The following is a 17,010-nucleotide window of genomic DNA, read 5'->3' on the forward strand; positions in this document are numbered from 1 at the left end:
ATTCCAAACAAGTCCTACAAGTCTGTGCTTTTGTCACTGTATCCTATACAAATCATTCTACTCTGAGTGGATGAATATGATTTCGCTTTTATACTAGAAACTATTATGGAACAATGATAATCATCATTTTTATGCTGCTATTCCATTCATATTACAAGGATTGCTCTGAAATTAGTGCCTCCGATTTCATTATGCTGGCCCATGAAATCAGCGGCAGATGATGGCAGTATGACAGTAGAAGTTGAACCTTCCCACCAAAACTCCATTACATTTTGTTGCAGTGCAACTGATGGCAGCAGCACAGGAAGCAAAGGCATGGCATTGAGTCCCACTCTGTTGAAAAAATTGCATCCATCAACATTCATTGACAGTTGTGGAATGTTTATGGAGACCAAACAGTAGACGTCTGCACAGTGAGGTGGTAGGTACTGTATTTCAGCAGTGGCATCAGCAATGTGAAAGACACGCCATGTACTGAGAGGTCATGTGCAACTGTCATACCACAGAGTGAATCAGCTCATCTACACGAATCACCAGATTATGGCAAGGGAACTGCATACAGAGCTGAATAGTGGCTTCACAGTATTAGAAATGATAGTGCCAACATTGAAATATTGCAAAGTTTGAGTCAGGTGGTTCTCAAAAATACACAGAAGCAGAAAGAACATAGTATGCAAGTTTGTCAGGACCTATTGAAGCAATACAAGGCTGGAGGTGACTGTTTCTTGGATGGACACTTTCCATCATTATGATGAAAAGATGAGATATGGTGCCACCAGTACTAGTGAGTGTCAAAACAGCAGTCCATAGAGTGGTGATATGTGAACACCCCAACAAAGAAAAAGTTCAAGATACAGCCTCATCAGGTAAAACAGTGTGCACCGTCTTTGTGGGTAGGAATGAGGTGTTCCTTCTGGATTTCATGGAACCCAGACAACCCATCAACTCTGATCGCTAAATCACAGTGCTGACTAAGCTAAAGGATTGAACTTCCAGAGCCAGGCCAGAGAAGACAACCTTTCTCTTGTAACACAACGCCAGGCCTCTCATCAGTTTAAAGACCAAGGAATGCATTGCCAGTCCTGGCTGGACTTTTCTATCACATCCACTGTAGAGTCTGGATTTGGTGCCTTCTGATTTCCTCTTTCTGAGCCAATGAAAAATTGATTGCATATTTTCCTAGCAACAACACCATCATAACAGATGTGAACAGGTCAGCTCTGCTGGTGCAGATCTTTATGAGTGCAGCATACAGGCTCTTGTTCACTGCTGGTGAAAATGTATAGCTAATGTTATAAAATAGAGTTCTGTAGCTGAGAATTTGCTATTTCAAATAGTGTTATGCTCTTTGTATCTATTATAGTTTTCACTGAAATAAATAGGAGGCATTAATTTTGGAGCAATGCGTACTGGAAAAGCTCAGCTAACTATAGTGAGGAAAGAAAATTTAAAGTAAAATATACATGTATGATTAGTGATAAAAGCATCGGTCTGAGATAATTTCTTTTAATTATAGTTCATGCTACATTCCTCTGCATAAATAATAAAGGACTATGACAAAGTGAAAAACATTAATAATAACTGCCAGAATTAATATTTCTTTCTGAAATATTGTCAGAAATATTGTTGTCAGCTGGAATTTGCACAGAAAATTAATTTTGCAAGTGTGTATCTATACATACACACACATATAAAAATACATAAAAACCCACACATTCTAAGAGTGGTATGACGTATGTTCTCAGAACATCTAAAAATTAACATTCCACATGAAAGCTGATTCTGCCTAGCTTACCATATGCTGTAAATTTCTATTTCCCTTTTACTGCGTATGTATCTGGAAAATATAACCTGATTTACAGAAAACGTTTCCCATTGCAATTTTTCTTTTGTAGAACGTTGCAGATTATAATCTTTTATAAGGGTAAAAGAATGAAACAGTCAAGAAATTCCAGTCAAGGAAAGAAGATATATCTAAGTCTTCAGTCTGCTAGTTACGACAGATGAGTCTCTCAAAATAGACCCTTTCAAAGAACAAGGCACTTAGTTGATCAATCTTTAAACATGATCTTGACTAAGTAGAGAACATAAAGGTTAAAGTTGCATGTGGAGAGAAGAACACATTATAGTTCTTGACTGAAATACTGCAGAAACTCAGACTTAAACTGCAAATTCAAAAGTCTCTACACTGCTTTGGGGAAGTGAAAAACAAAAGCCCTTCGTATACTGAAATTGATATACTTTGCTAAGTATTATTTGGACTTCTCTTCTTTTTTGCACATCATCTTTTGAGTATGAGCACATACATGGGTATTCAGCATGCCACTGACTGAAACTAGCACTCAGCTACTCCACTGTCCCAAATCAGTAGCTTAACCACTCCTCTTAACTATACATTTCACAGACTGCAGGATACGGAGATTCATCAGGTAGGAAAACTAAACCAGCCTGATGAAAAAAAAGTGTTCTAACATGCAAAGATTTTTTTAACAACACTATTTATAAAGCCGTTATTACTTTGTTAAGACTAACAAAGTATCTCATGTGCCACAAAAAACATGTTAATTATTTACATCTTTAGAAGAAACTGGCAGCTTAGAGCAAAAGGATACTTTGATGTTTATCTTACTGTAAAAGTAGATTAATATTATTTAAATAATATAATTCAAATTACTTAAATTGTAAGTAAGGCATTTGATGGTACTGGTTTGGAACAGAATGATCCTAGATTTGTTTATGCAGCTTTAATATACACGTAGCTTAAACTGGCAGTAAATAAGATTATAAATCTTTTGCATATTACCTAAGACCATTATTTTGGAGATTTACAGCATCACATGCAATGCCTTTCATGCCAAAGAATCCCAAGGCAATTTACCAATCATGCATATGGGAATTACTTATTTACCACTAAGGTACAGTCAGTCACCTGCTGGCTGGAAAATAACTTGTTTCACGATGGAGAGAATGTCAACATTCCGAGGAGCTACTGTGTAAGTACCCAAAACAAAATGTCTTCATTGTGAAAAAATAACCTCCTAAAGCTCTGAACTATTAAGGATCATAAATGGTTCTTGTCCGGTATTATCAAGTATTTCATATATTCATTTATGGCACAGTAAACACCATTACTGCACTGCAATTATTGCTATAAGTTATCTTAACCAGCACTGACTTCATAAAACTCTTCAGTTTTCTTTTGATGTATCTCATTCAAACACTGATTCAATTAAAATACTACGTATAGCATGTAGGTCCAGGAATGCTACTAACTGGCAAGTTTAATAAATTTGGATGAAACTTTGTAGTAATTATTAACACATCAAAGAAAGGAAAAGTGTGTACATCCATTGCATTTGTGCTTGGTATCTAGAAATGACCTCTCTGGCAGAGTCAATAATGTCCTTCATTTTTGTCTCTGCATGACTGAGTACAAAAGGAATGCTGAGTACTTCTGTGTGGATGAGACACTGGGGAAAGCAAAAGAACTTGTGAACTGTTCCAACCTGGTTGTGTGGCATTCCAATAAAATTCATTAGAAAATTCACTTTGCATTCCTATCCTGCCATTATGGACACAACTAGTCAAGATCTGATCATATTGCCTTCCAGTACAATGACCTTGCTTATCACTATGAAATAATGGGTTAGATTTTCCCACTTTCCATAGAACACCCTCTGAACAGCACAACTTGCATTTAAAAATTGATACTGTGATAACTTCACATTTTACTTCCCATACCACTACACATTAAAGAATCTGCTGGGAAAAAATGGCCATTAGTGAACACATCAAATCCATTTCAGTAGGAACTTTCTTTTACACTAGGGAGAGCTTGCCTGTAAGATCATACTACATTTACCTATGAGCCATATGTTTTGTCTTAAAATACTACCTATCAGAGACATCACATAATTAAAGCTTGCTGAAAATAAATCAACAATTTTGTAGAGCAATGCAATAGTAAGACATCATAAAATAACATCACTTATTCTTTATACTAAAAAAGAATATGCAGTTTCCTACATCAGTTGTGGTTTGGATCACAGCTTTACCTTCATCTAAACTAGATAAAAGAGAATTTAGCTGTTTGTCTCTCTCAGACGGAAACATCTTTCTCATACATTTATTCATTTTGTTAGTTCTAACACTGCATTTTTTATTTCCCAAGAAGATTACATGGAAATTCTGTTCTGTGGAAGATTCTTAGAATGAAGCTAGATGTAGAATTCAAAACTAATGGAGACAGAAAAAAGAATTAAAGGAAGTTATTGTTCTGGCTTTTATCACCTGCAAGTTCCAGCATCAGTTGCCTGTAAAAAACTGAAAATTCACCTAAACATTATAGCAGTAGCATGATTTCAGAAATACAATACTCTGTAATTCATCAGGAAGTGCCTAATTCTTTATTTGACACATTATTTTGGTGGCTGAATGATCACATGATACATAACATACCATTTACCCGAAACAATATTGTGGCAAAGGCAGGCTAGTTGCTGGAATAGCTCAGAATGATCTGCATACCAGCTGGAACTAGGCTGGATGATATCAATCACAGAAAATATTGCACACATGGTTTCGCCAGGAACCCCTAATGAAAGTAAACTTTATCACAGACAAACAGCTGATAGCTATTCTCTCATTTATTAGCAAAACTCAATCATTGTAGATTTTCTATAGAAAACTGGGCATAACATATCAATGTTAAAAAGTAACACACTATAAATATAATATCTAAAAGAATGTGATAACCTGCAGTTTTATTTTAGGGATGGTGATATAGCCCTCTCAATAATGTTATTTTATAGTTGTTACTAAAATGTAACATAAGTTATCTGCCAAAAATGCATTTATATTTAGAGGAAAAAAAAGTGCACAGAAGTTTCATTCCATGTGTGGGCCAGTAATGCTCCTACAGTAGAGGCCGCTAACTATTCCAGGCTCCAACAGCAGCAGGATCACCTTTGGATCAACTCTACCCTAAAGCTACCTTTAGATTAAATTGTATTTGTACTTTGTACTCACGTTGGGTTCATTATAAGTCGTCGGAAGAAATAAGTCCAAGTGATATAATCCATTGCATCCTGCTTAGAAGTAATAGTTCCAGCAGCAATTTCAGCATTCAAGTGGTCAGCCAGCACATCTAACAAGCTGAGTAACAGGAAACAAGAGGATTTTGCTAACTTTACAATCACAGAGACAGGTTGTAAATATAGTTTGTAGACTTGTGCATTAAAAGGTTTATTACTTTAAATCTGAAAATATTATATATTTATTTTCCAGTGAAAGAGAGGAAGAGAAGAAGGGAAGATGGGATGTAATTGCAAGGTCAGTCATCTTCTTTACATGATATTGGTATGAGGCTCAAATTATTTTTTGATTGGACCAAGAATGCACATGTTTAAGTAATTCATGGAATGCATTCAGATGGAGCTACTCAGTGATAACTTCTGAATGCTGTATGTTGACCATATGACCGTGTTGGTTTAATCCAACAGAAAATCATACAGAAAGACAAACAGGAAATGAAACAGTGGCAATAGCTTATCTAATACCTGGCAGACACTTAAGAGGCTATTAAAATTACATCAAAATTGGTATTCCAGATTTTTCCTCATCTTCACTGAATGCAGGGAGAAAACAAGCAAACAAACCTGGTTTTACCCAGAGGGGTCTAAACTCAAACACACAAGAGCAAATACAGTTTAAAATGATTCTTACAGAGTAAAATACTATTTTAGTTTCCTTAAATGGAACAAAGATCTTCACTTTGGTATCTAATGAGATCATGCCTGGCTGCAGTTCAGAGAATGGTAAATATCTTTAAAGATTAGCCTGATTTTTCCTCTATTATAATCCTTTTACTTTTCTCACTGTTCTTTTCCTATTGCCAAAAGTAAACAATAATTAGGAATGCGTTTCAAACCCATGACCAGTAAGAGCACAAGGCCTGTCATACAAGTTGTGTACTCAAGTCTTGCAATTAATGCATAGACAATCTCTTACAGAAAAAAATCTGTAATTAAAAAAATCTGAAATTTAATTTTAAACATTGGAAGTACTACACAGAGCTGATAAATCTGTTCTCTGGTAGAATAAGATGAGAAAGCATTCCAAAACTAAAATACTTCAAAAAAAACCCCTCCAGAGTTCATCTTTTGAAGCTATGAAGCTCTTCAAGAATCTTTGATGATCATAAAAGAGCAGGACAACCCTCTGAGTCAATCAGATCACAATCTACACAAAACTTAATGAGATTACCATTAACATGTGAACTTTCATCTGAAAGTTCACCAAGTATTGTTTGCATATAGTGAAGGATATAATATATCAAACCGCTGATATTAATAAATATATAAACACAAAATGACCTGTGAGAAGTATGGAATAATTACAGTATTCCAAAGAGGAACAAGATGCGACTGTTACACTGAAGATATGATTCTGTTATCTACAAACATTGCTTACCTTCTTGTGAGTAGATTTCCTGGTTTATTCTAGTGCCATGTAGTCTGGATATACCATAAACTTTTTAATCACGCTGCTCTTCTAACTAGCTATTATTTTGAAGAAGTTCAATGCCTAGCCTTTTGTGCTAAGTGGAATTACATCTTTATCGTTTTTTTTTTTTTTAATTAAAAAAAAAAAAAAAAAAAGAAAGTATGGCTTGGCTTCCTAAAGAAACGCCTCCACATGCTTTGCAAAAAAATTATAAAAGGCAGTCTGTGCAACACAGAATTAACCTCCAAATGCACCTATCCATTTTAACTACATTTCTTGAGGTGGATAGCACTCTCAAGCTCCTGAAAATTTCCTTATCAGACGGACATCCAATTAGTGTTCATACTGAGCCACTAAGCTTCCACAGGAGAACAATACTGCAAATTCCTCATTGCTGAGAAAAGTTTTCATTAGTGCTCATGCTTAATTACAAGTCTAAGAATTCCTCCACAAAACATGCATGTATAGGCGAAGTGAAAGGTGTTGAAGTTTAGTGTAATTTCTATAATGGTACACATTTTCTAGGTGAAAAGTACTAGAAAGCCACATTTTTTTTTTTTCCCCACATTAGGAATTTGTAATAGAACTTAAGAGAGAATTGTGAGGATCACAAATAGTTGTCCTGCACACCAGCCTTGAAGAACAGTTCATTGTTTGAGACAACAACCAGAGGCAGAGAAGCACCTGTAATATTGTCTATAAATGAACTAAAGAGTACAACAGTGCTTCAAGTCTCATGGAATAAAGGATAGAAGGATAGATAACTTTTTTTTTTTTTTTTTTTTTTTTAATGATTTTACTCTAGGACTCTGATATTTAGAAGATACTCAGGAGAAGAATGTTTTATTTTTCTGTATCTCTCGTGTATTACTGTTGACAGTTTGATTAGCTTTTCAGATTGCTTGCACTTCACCTGGATTCCACTGGGAAAGGTTCATACAGGAATTTTTTGTAGAAGTCTTTCTTGATATCATGAACTAGAATTACAGCTTTGCCTTGGTCATCAAATTGTGGTCTGCCTGCACGTCCCATCATCTGAAGTACATCTGCCAAAGAAACAGCAATGTATAAAACAAATGTATTTAAATAAAATGTAGAAATAAAAGTATTTATTTCTATATAATGTGTAGTAAAGGATTTTTTTTTTTTTTTAATTATTTCTTTGGCTTTATATGCTCTATTGGTTTTGACATAGCTAGTTTTTTTTTTTTTTCCAGTTCATGTACATTTATGATGGACCTCTTTCTGGCACTATCTTCTTGTGTACTTGAAGACCACCCACTGCTGTAGTACCGAGGCCTACATCTAATATAAACTCCTCCATTTTCTCCCTGCATTTCACATACATCACTCATCTGATATCACGAAATAAATGACAGGAGAACTCATGAAGCCTACAATGGCAACTGCATATAATTTCCTGAATTTCTAGTACTTGCCTTCACTATAAAAGATGCTCCTAGTACAAGCCTTTCTGCTGTATATAATTTTCTTGGTTTTTAATGTTTTAGAGGAAAAAAATGGTAAAGGGAAATTCTAATTGTTGAAAGATATGATATCTGCTACCCAAAATTCAGGACAAGTTATATTTGTTAAAAGCATTGGAGTAGAGGGGGTTTCACATCATAAGTTGTCCCTGGATCACAATATACAAATTTAAAAGCAGGTAAGGGTAAAGCTTAATTATGCCACCTTACCTGCAAATACTAGTTAGTTAGTAATTTCTAGAAGCACAGAAAATACTAGTTTGAACAAAACACAATCAACTTGCTAACTGCCCACCAGTGTAGGTATGCTTATTATTTATTGGTTTCCTTTCACAATCTGAGAAATGCATCAGCATAGGTTTTTCTTTGTCCCTCTCAGAAGAGCTCTGATCCCTTCCTGGTGCCTTCAGCATTTAAGTTGGAAGAAACAATGGGAATTAGATCAAAAGTAAATTTTAAATCATTACGTTAGAACTTACGTTTTGTGCATTCTCTGGGAGAGAATCCTACCTGTAGGATATGTAATTTGAAGAACCTGGCATTTTAAAAAAGAATTTATTTGGCCTCAGAAGCAAAGTAACCTTTTTGGCCAAGTGGTCATCTGCGTATTTGGTTGAAAAAGGACAAGCCAGAAAGTATAGAGCATGGCACAGGAATGGACAATGAGGAGAAATAGCTAATGATGATAAACAGAAGTTTTCAGTAACACTTTGACTTGTTATACACAAAAACTACATTGGACACTAATTTTTTAAAATCAGTTCATTTGTTTTGTAAATCTAGAAACAGCACGAAATATAAAATGCAACTAGTTTGAAAATTATATTTCTGAATAGGTGTGTGTAAAGGGGAAGATGAAACTTCTTGTTATTCTAATATGGTGATTTAAATTCTGCATAATACCACATAGAAAATGGATTTACAAAAAAAAAAAAAAAGAATCAGGATATGACTTTTGCCATATATACACATAATATATATACACATAATTATTCCAAATCTATATTTTTTTCTACCGACTCTATGCTACTTGGCTCTTAACCACTGAACTAAACTCCCAAAATGTCAAATACTATCCAACTGGCTGAGTAAGTGTCTGGTAACTAAAAGCAGGTCCTCCCCAAAACCTCTGACTTCACCGAAAGAAGAGCTTTTACTTATTTTGAAATTACTGAGTACTCCAGAATGATTCATTCTGCACTCTGCTGCTTCCTTGTAGTCAAAACATCCCTAATACAAAAAGGCAAGTTCAGCAGGGAGAAGTCAAGTTAATGATGGAACAGTGAAGGCTTATTTGAGGGCAGCACTAAAGACAGTATTGTGAACATTTGGAAATATTTCCAAAAGAAACTTTAAATTTTCATTTAAGTACTGCTGAAAAACAGTATTACCAATTCATAGGATTTCCAAATATATGAATAGTCTCTAGAAAGTTAAAAGTGCTCTAAACCACAGCACATTTTTTCATAAAATAAGGAGCCTACACTTTCTGTTGCAGTGCAGACAACAAAATCTAAATTGTAGACGTTAACTTCTGTTAGAATTCCCAGGAAGTCTTATATAAAACTAAAGACCTGAACAACCCCACTGTGCAAGTAATCTCAAATCAAAAAGGTAATAAACAATGAAAGCACAAACCTTTCCTAATGCCTTTGTGAGTACTTGTACAAAATATTTCTAAAACAGCACAGTAAGGCTCCAGTGTTTACTGAGTTTCCAATTTCTTCTGAAAACATTATTTTACCTATTATTTTATATTACAGTCCCACAAATTCAATGTGAAGTCTAAAATATGCGTTGGTTTCTTTCCTCAGCACTTTTCCCCATCCAGTAGTTGCCACTGTTCTTCCAGTCAGGAAGTATGAAATACCAGTTCTCTACAGAGGCTGTTTGTACGCAGTTTACATAAGCCAGTATGTCACAAAATGCAAGTGTGTATGGCTAAGATCCCAGGTCATAACAGAAATTTGAACAAGACAGTCAGCCTGGAAATAGATTTCAAGTTTCCTGAAGAGCAATAAGCACTAAATTAACATCATGACGGGATATTCAGAGAAGTAACCTGTGTATTCTTTTCAGTTTGAACTTTTTTCATTAGTAAGCTTCTCTTGCTAAAAAGATGAGAGGCTAAAAAGATGCAAGATCTCTATTTACATTACAGATAACACTTCGATTGTCTTTAGGTGAATACATCTCTAGCACAGTGCTGGATCACATAATAAACTTTCTCTTATGAAAAGAGAAAACAGAACAGGAAACCTGGAATAAATTTAGCTTGTCTTCATTCTTCAAGGTTCGTACCATCCAGACAAATATTCTCCCTGTCTGAACTCTGCAATAAGTTCCTCAAGTGTTCAGTTTCCTAAGCTTGTTGAAAGCACTGCAGAGCTGCTTATGAAAAGGTGGAAATTAATGGAGGGTAGCAAGCAATAGAAGACTATATCAAATGAGGAATTCAAACATTTAATTAAGTTGATTATTTTTGACGTATTACTGAAGATACTATATTAGTTAAAGTTTCTGTATATTCTCAAGTAATGACATAAATTTTATGTACTTATACACATAGACTCAATTTTTGCACCACAGGTAAGTTCATTGTTAAAAATCTGTTTCTATTCTAGAAAAATGTTTCAAAAATGAAGAATTGTTTGTGAGAAAACTTCCTTTTATCCAAATTACTAGACAACTAAATACAACTCCGTACTGTCCCTTGATATCTATTTTGAATGATACACATTAGCAGTACTTGAAAAGGAAAAAAGATTTACAAAATGGAAACTTTTTTTTTTTTGTCACATAAAACCTTAAGAGTCCTCTTACAACTCACATTAAACAAAGAAACCCATCCTCACAAATTTTAGCCTCTACCTAATTTAGGTATTCTCATTGGTTAATTACTAAATAATTCAGATCATTTGTATATACTTGAAATACATTTCAGCATATGAGCATTCCCATAATTTATGTGAGTACCTGTAATGGGATAATCCACATAGCGCCTTGTTTTTCCATCATAGTATTCTGTTCCTTTAACAATTACTAAATGAGCTGGAAAATTTACACCCCAAGCTAATGTGCTTGTGGCAATAAGAACCTAAAACAGAAAGAAAGATTAATGAGGTACATGCAACAAAAAGCCAACTTTTAAAAATCCATGTAAAACTCATTACGGCAGGATGCAAAGAACAAACATACCTGAATTTTACAGTTCACAAACAATTCTTCCACAGTTTTCCTGTCTCTCTCATGCAGACCGGCATGGTGCATGCCTATTCCAAAAGCAAGAGTCAGCTTCAAATTTGAATCTCTAACTGTCCCTATAATGTCATTCATCTGTAACAGAGCAAATAGTTACAAATTTTAACAAAGAACACTCAGACATTTTTAACTTTTAGTGTTACTATTATCTTATTTTTACAGCAAAGATAATTTACCCAACTGTTTACACACACAGGAAAACATGGTCTGCTCTTTGAACAGTCTTTTTCAGTCTAAAAAATCAAATACTATATTAAGAGTGGGAGAAACACAAAGCTACATGACTTTATTGATACACTAAGCAGAATGGATAAGGAAATCAAAATGCTGAAAAATTTGTGATGGTCTGCAAATGCTGTGTATTCTGCTCTGTGTTAGTCTAATGTTAGTCTAATTTCTGGTATAAAAATATAGGAAATCCGTGCAACCAATAACACAACAATCCTGAAAAATAAATTTGTTTTTCTCGTGCCTATGAAAAGACAGACATGTTTCTACAATTTGATAATTCTGCAATTATTATCCATGAACAGAGTTCTTGATTCACATGCTGAAATGCAAATTCAAGTTAATGTTTTGAGAGTAGCAAAATCCAACATGTAGAAAATGTTTTCATTTCAAATTTAAAAGTTTAGATAAAAAGTTAATTTTTCTGCTTCATCCCCCTCCTTCCTTCCCCCCCCCCTTTCAGGTCTATGACTATCTGGAAACCTTTTAACTACTCTCTACATTTATTGCCTAAGTTTTCATGTAATAAGTTCCATAATAAACTCAACTATTTTTGTAGATTACTTCTGCAAAAAGCACCTCACAAGTAATAAATACAAGCTTTGTAACTTTGTCTTCTTTAGTGACTTTACCCCACAATACTCTTTCCATTGTTGCATTTTGAAGACCATTTATTATGTTACGTGATTTTCATATTGTTATAGCCAGGAACCTTTAAACTTCATCTCTTATTAGTGGTTTCCTGGTGCCACCAGCAGTGGCACAGTGATATTGCATACTTAGAGGCAGCATTTTTCATAGTTAACCTAGGACGTATAGCTAGGATTAAGGAAAATAGTCTTTAAACTTTAAAGCCTTCTTTTTAAAAGCAAAATGTCTAACCTCAACTGAGTATCACGAAACACTGAGTTTTGAAAGGTGTGCAACTGCAGTGCTATAGCATAATTTCCACTTTGAGGTCTTGCACTTCTCAATTTCAGAACTGTAAGTTTCTCTGAACGTTTTCTAGGTTTCATAATTGTCAGACCCTATTATTAATACAATTGCTTCTGTACCTAAGCCCAATTAACATGTAGCATCCCTTAAAATTACAAAAAAAAAAAAAAAAAGCCAGAGACTGTAAGAGTCTATACAGAGCATTAAAAAAAAAAATAATGTTGGGAAGAGCAAATTACAAAGCAGTTTAAAAAGTCTTGTGTTGAAGTGACAGCGCAAAATTTACAAAAATAGTATTTAAGTCTTGGCTTTGTCCAATCAGTCTGAACTAATGAAAGCCCTGAAACATCATTTTCTTTTGTAATGCAGCTGTATGGATGTTCTTTACACTATCCTCCATCCTGGCATGTGTAAGAGAAAAGGATGCACAGAAGAGAGTAAAAAGGACTATAAAACTTTGAAAGGAAAGGAAGCTGGAAGAAAAAGCAATAGACAGAGAAGTGAAGACGGAATAAGTCTGCTTAGGAAAGGGAAACAACAAGAAGGGTATATAAGCAGAAGAGAACGAAAAGAACTGAATGAAAGGAGGATATGTTAAAGGATAAAATCTATCTTTCTAGATAAAATCAGTAAACTTTTGACTTCTCTAGTGAGGATGTAGCCGTGACTGTAGCATAGAGAACATTAATTATGACCCATCTTTAAGATTTCTCCTTCTAAGACAAAAAATAACTGGAGAAAACGAGAACCTGTGTACTGTTTTTCTCTACAGTTATGAGCACCAGCTATAGCAGTAACTAGTAGTTGATCAGCTATATTAGTAACCATATATTCAAATGTTTTAAAGCTTAATTCCACCCCCCACACTCCCCAGACTTATGAAGTGGTGTTAGTATAGCACTCACAGTTTCATGTATACATTTCAGAGATGAGCATGTCAGATAAAAAGTGGAAAACAGCACCAGGAAATATCAGGAAAAGACATTATTAATTCATAATTTACTTAATTTATGTGTTTAAAAATTGACAAAATATATTGAATTGCTTTTAAAAATTAAATTGATTTGAAAATTAAATTTTTATTCTCCCCACCAAGATTCATCACCTTATGACAATCACATCTTTAATGTAAAGGAACAAGTCAGTTCCAATGACATTCATTATTCACGTGAGTAGAATTTGATATTGGGAAAATAATGAATAAAATTCCTTTTTCTCCAGAAAATACAGTGATCCAATTTGCTGATTTGGATTCGTCCAGAGCAATTAGACTGCTCCTGCAGCACATGCAGTTTTACAGCATTAGTTTTTTTTTTTTCAACACAGAACCTGAGCTAAACCATTTTGTCATATAGCTTCAAGTATATAACATCCTAAATTCACACAGTTGGGAATTTATTCGAAGATGTTCTTCTTGCTTTTACAATCAGCGGTGGTTGCTTTTTTTTCCCTCTGACTTGTATTACAGCAGTGGCCTGTGGTGCTGTTAGTCATACCTGCAAAGCAGTGTAATTTAGCACAAGAAAACTAAAAAACCCTTAGCAGGAGAGCTGGCACATGTACTACTATCCTGTCATTTTAGCAGCAGGGAATCCTAGTCGTTTTTAGCTGACCTCTTACTTTCACATAAATCAGTGTAATAAATACAACTATTTTACCCATAGGCACAATCCAAGGCTTAAAATTCTCATGACAGTTTATTTAAAAAAATAACTCCCTCTTATGTCAATTTAGTTTTAAGAATATTATCTTTTTTTTTTTTTATTATTAAGAAATGCTGTTGCAATTAATAGTTTCATTAAGCAGAAACAGACACACCATCTTGACTATAAAACAAGTCAAATGTTTCTACAGTGTTACAACTTCATTTGCTCCTTTAGAAAAAAAAAAAAGCAACGTCAACTCAAACAAGGTCAAAGAATTACAGAATTTTTAAAATAAGGAAAAGTGCATGTTACTGACATAAAGGAAACAAACACACAAAAAAACCCAACAACACAGAACACCTGTAACACTGATTCAGGGAAGCTATTGCAAGGAGGGATTTTCCCTGGGCTCCAAAACAGGCAGGATTGGGCCCACACGGAGAAGCTTCTGCTCTTTTTCACAAATCTCCTGATGAACACAAAAAAACCCCCTTCTGTGCTCTCCTCTAGCATCGAGTTGATTAGGACTTCACCTTTTTACGAAAAATCTTTGAAAACCAAGAAACATTTAGTGCAAAATACGGTATTGCAAAATATCTATTATAGAAAAATAGTTCATTCTGATCTTGTATATTCTAATCTCTGAACAAGCTAGATTTCTCTCAGACTAGTAAGTAGTCATTTTCTTTGTTCTTGCACATATGTAAACTGTTGAACCATTTACTTTAAGCTAATAGAACTTTTTTTATTTTTTAAATTTATTATACTTAAAAAGCTTTTGTAGAAAGATAGGATTCCATTTAAGTAGATACATTACCCTGTGCCTGAAATACATTCCAGTCAGAGTATAATTCAGCAAGTTGATGACAATGCTGGCTCCAAAAGAAAGGAGGAGACCAGATTGGACAAGAATGAGCTAACAGATTGTGCAGCCCAATTCTGTCCCTTTGAGTGTGATATATTGTTTCAAGATGCTAAAAACCCATACTTTCTCAAAGCATATCTGTTGTGCTGGTTTTCCCATTTTCACAGAATCCTCATTATTAGTACTCTGTACTCTTTTCAAAGCACGTCAGACTCAGACCATATGCCACTGAATAATGCTTATCAATTGTCTAAAATGCCCAATAGAAGAAAGATGTGCCAAACAAAAGAATCATGAAAGTTATGGGGTCTTTTAAAAAAATAATTACATATTTCACATCTGCTGCAGATGTTAAGTGAAATAAAAACATCTCCTTGTTATAACTAAATGTTAATTTTTTATGACACACTTTTGTGTCATAAAAACAACATCTTGTAGGAGGAAGCTGATCTTCTATAATGAGCGTAACACTTAGAAATCATTCTTGGTACCTTCCTGATCTTTAAAGATAAGAAAAATATGTCATCCTAAAAAATTAAAATCTGACTTCTCATACTCCAGGAATTTCCCACACACCACAAAATGCTCAGAACGCTTCAGATAAGATTTTTCAAGAAATATTAAAGAAAAGCTTTAAATAATTTAAATATATTATTAAAATCTATACTTTTAAAACTAACTCTTCATTAGAAAGATGGCAATATATCTATTCATAATACAGACCAGATACTTCTGTCCCTGTCTGATAGCACAGCACTTCTTCAGAGCAATAACGTGGAGATAACAGGTTATTTGATTTAAAAGTTAGAGAAGAAAACGTCATCTTTTGTCTTTCCTACAGTTCTTGATTTATTTATTTTTTTCAGCACTACAAAACAACTTTATGGTAAAATTTAATTTGCTTTGAGGCATATGTCTATGCGTATATTCACATACTGTAGACACACACACACACACAGTTAGCACACATGTTTATACACTCACATCTCTAAAATCTTGCGATCAGTACGAGCCTGATTCATTCTTTTGGAGTCAATGAACGCCCTTCAGTCAAGTGCCCTTGTGTTCAGTGGGAGCTGAATATTCCTTGGTATGGATGCTATGGAATATTACAGCAGGTATGCTTGTGCTAAAGGATTTTGGTTATTTCTAGAGGTCTCATAAAGAACATTAACAAGATGCAGATGGTAAAATGATGCTCAGAGCAGAATGCAGAAATCACTGTGGTTAAAGTTAAAGCTGTAAACGTAGGTACACTTCTTCTCTTGCAGTGCAAATATCAGAAGAAAAAAATCCAAATATATGGCCAGGAAATAAATTTATTTAAAAGCAACCAAGCAAACCAGAAAATGCTTTGCTTGTTTGCTGTTAAGAACTGCATTTTATCCCCAAACAATAAACAATAAATACTACTTTGTACTTTTGTTTTAGATTTAAAACAAAAAGCAGTAAAAACATTACAGAAAAATAAACAAACTAAAAACTTAATTCTAAGAAATTCTACAAAGATTGCAACATCTACCACCACCACCACCACCAATAGAAAGAGAAGAGCTTGTTCCTCTACAGACAGCTCCAGATGTAGAGCAGTATATATCACATACAAGCTTACCATCACAAACTGGTGGCACTCTGTTTTAAAAAGATAATCTGAGCTGTTGTCCCTTTTAACAAGTTAAGTAATGGGTCACAAGCTTGAACATGACAATCTTGGCTGACAGCTTGAAGTCTGAATTTTAGTTAGTAATTGCAGATTTATAACTCATGCAGATTTATAAATCATCTCAAGATTACACAAAAAAGCAGGGTAAACATAAGGTTTTATTTTTTCATTGGCATCTGCTGGCCCACTGACATGGATGAACTATAAAAAGAAAAGAGGAATTACTCAATTTAGAGGGGCAGTCTTCTCTTTGAGATGCACTGCCTATTCGCACTGCTGTCATGATGCACCTGTGCCTCGTAAGTAATATTGAGGAAGATCTTTACAGAGCGATGCCTACTGAAGAGTCCTTGAAACTAGAGCAAACAGTCAAAAATGGCAAAGGCAGCATCTCCAACTGTTTCTTCACTCTGCTGAAAA

General features: G+C 34.4%; 1 protein-coding gene across 3 annotated transcripts in view; it reads right to left on the minus strand.

Annotated features, from left to right (window-relative positions):
* The window catches only part of ASCC3 (activating signal cointegrator 1 complex subunit 3), a 258,462-nt gene that overhangs the window by 45,007 nt on the left and 196,445 nt on the right, over positions 1-17,010 (minus strand). For all 3 annotated transcript variants that reach the window (XM_042886807.1, XM_042886816.1, XM_042886824.1), the window contains exons 31-34: positions 11,190-11,327; positions 10,968-11,088; positions 7,418-7,550; positions 5,029-5,154 (exon numbers count right to left, since the gene is read on the minus strand). In XM_042886807.1, coding sequence (XP_042742741.1) covers positions 5,029-5,154; positions 7,418-7,550; positions 10,968-11,088; positions 11,190-11,327 — 518 coding nt within the window. The remainder of the gene's footprint in view (positions 1-5,028; positions 5,155-7,417; positions 7,551-10,967; positions 11,089-11,189; positions 11,328-17,010) is intronic.

The sequence above is a fragment of the Lagopus leucura genome, unplaced genomic scaffold, assembly GCF_019238085.1.
Source record: "Lagopus leucura isolate 7727_CA_CO unplaced genomic scaffold, USGS_WTPT01 Super-Scaffold_73, whole genome shotgun sequence".
Taxonomy (NCBI): Eukaryota; Metazoa; Chordata; class Aves; order Galliformes; family Phasianidae; genus Lagopus; species Lagopus leucura.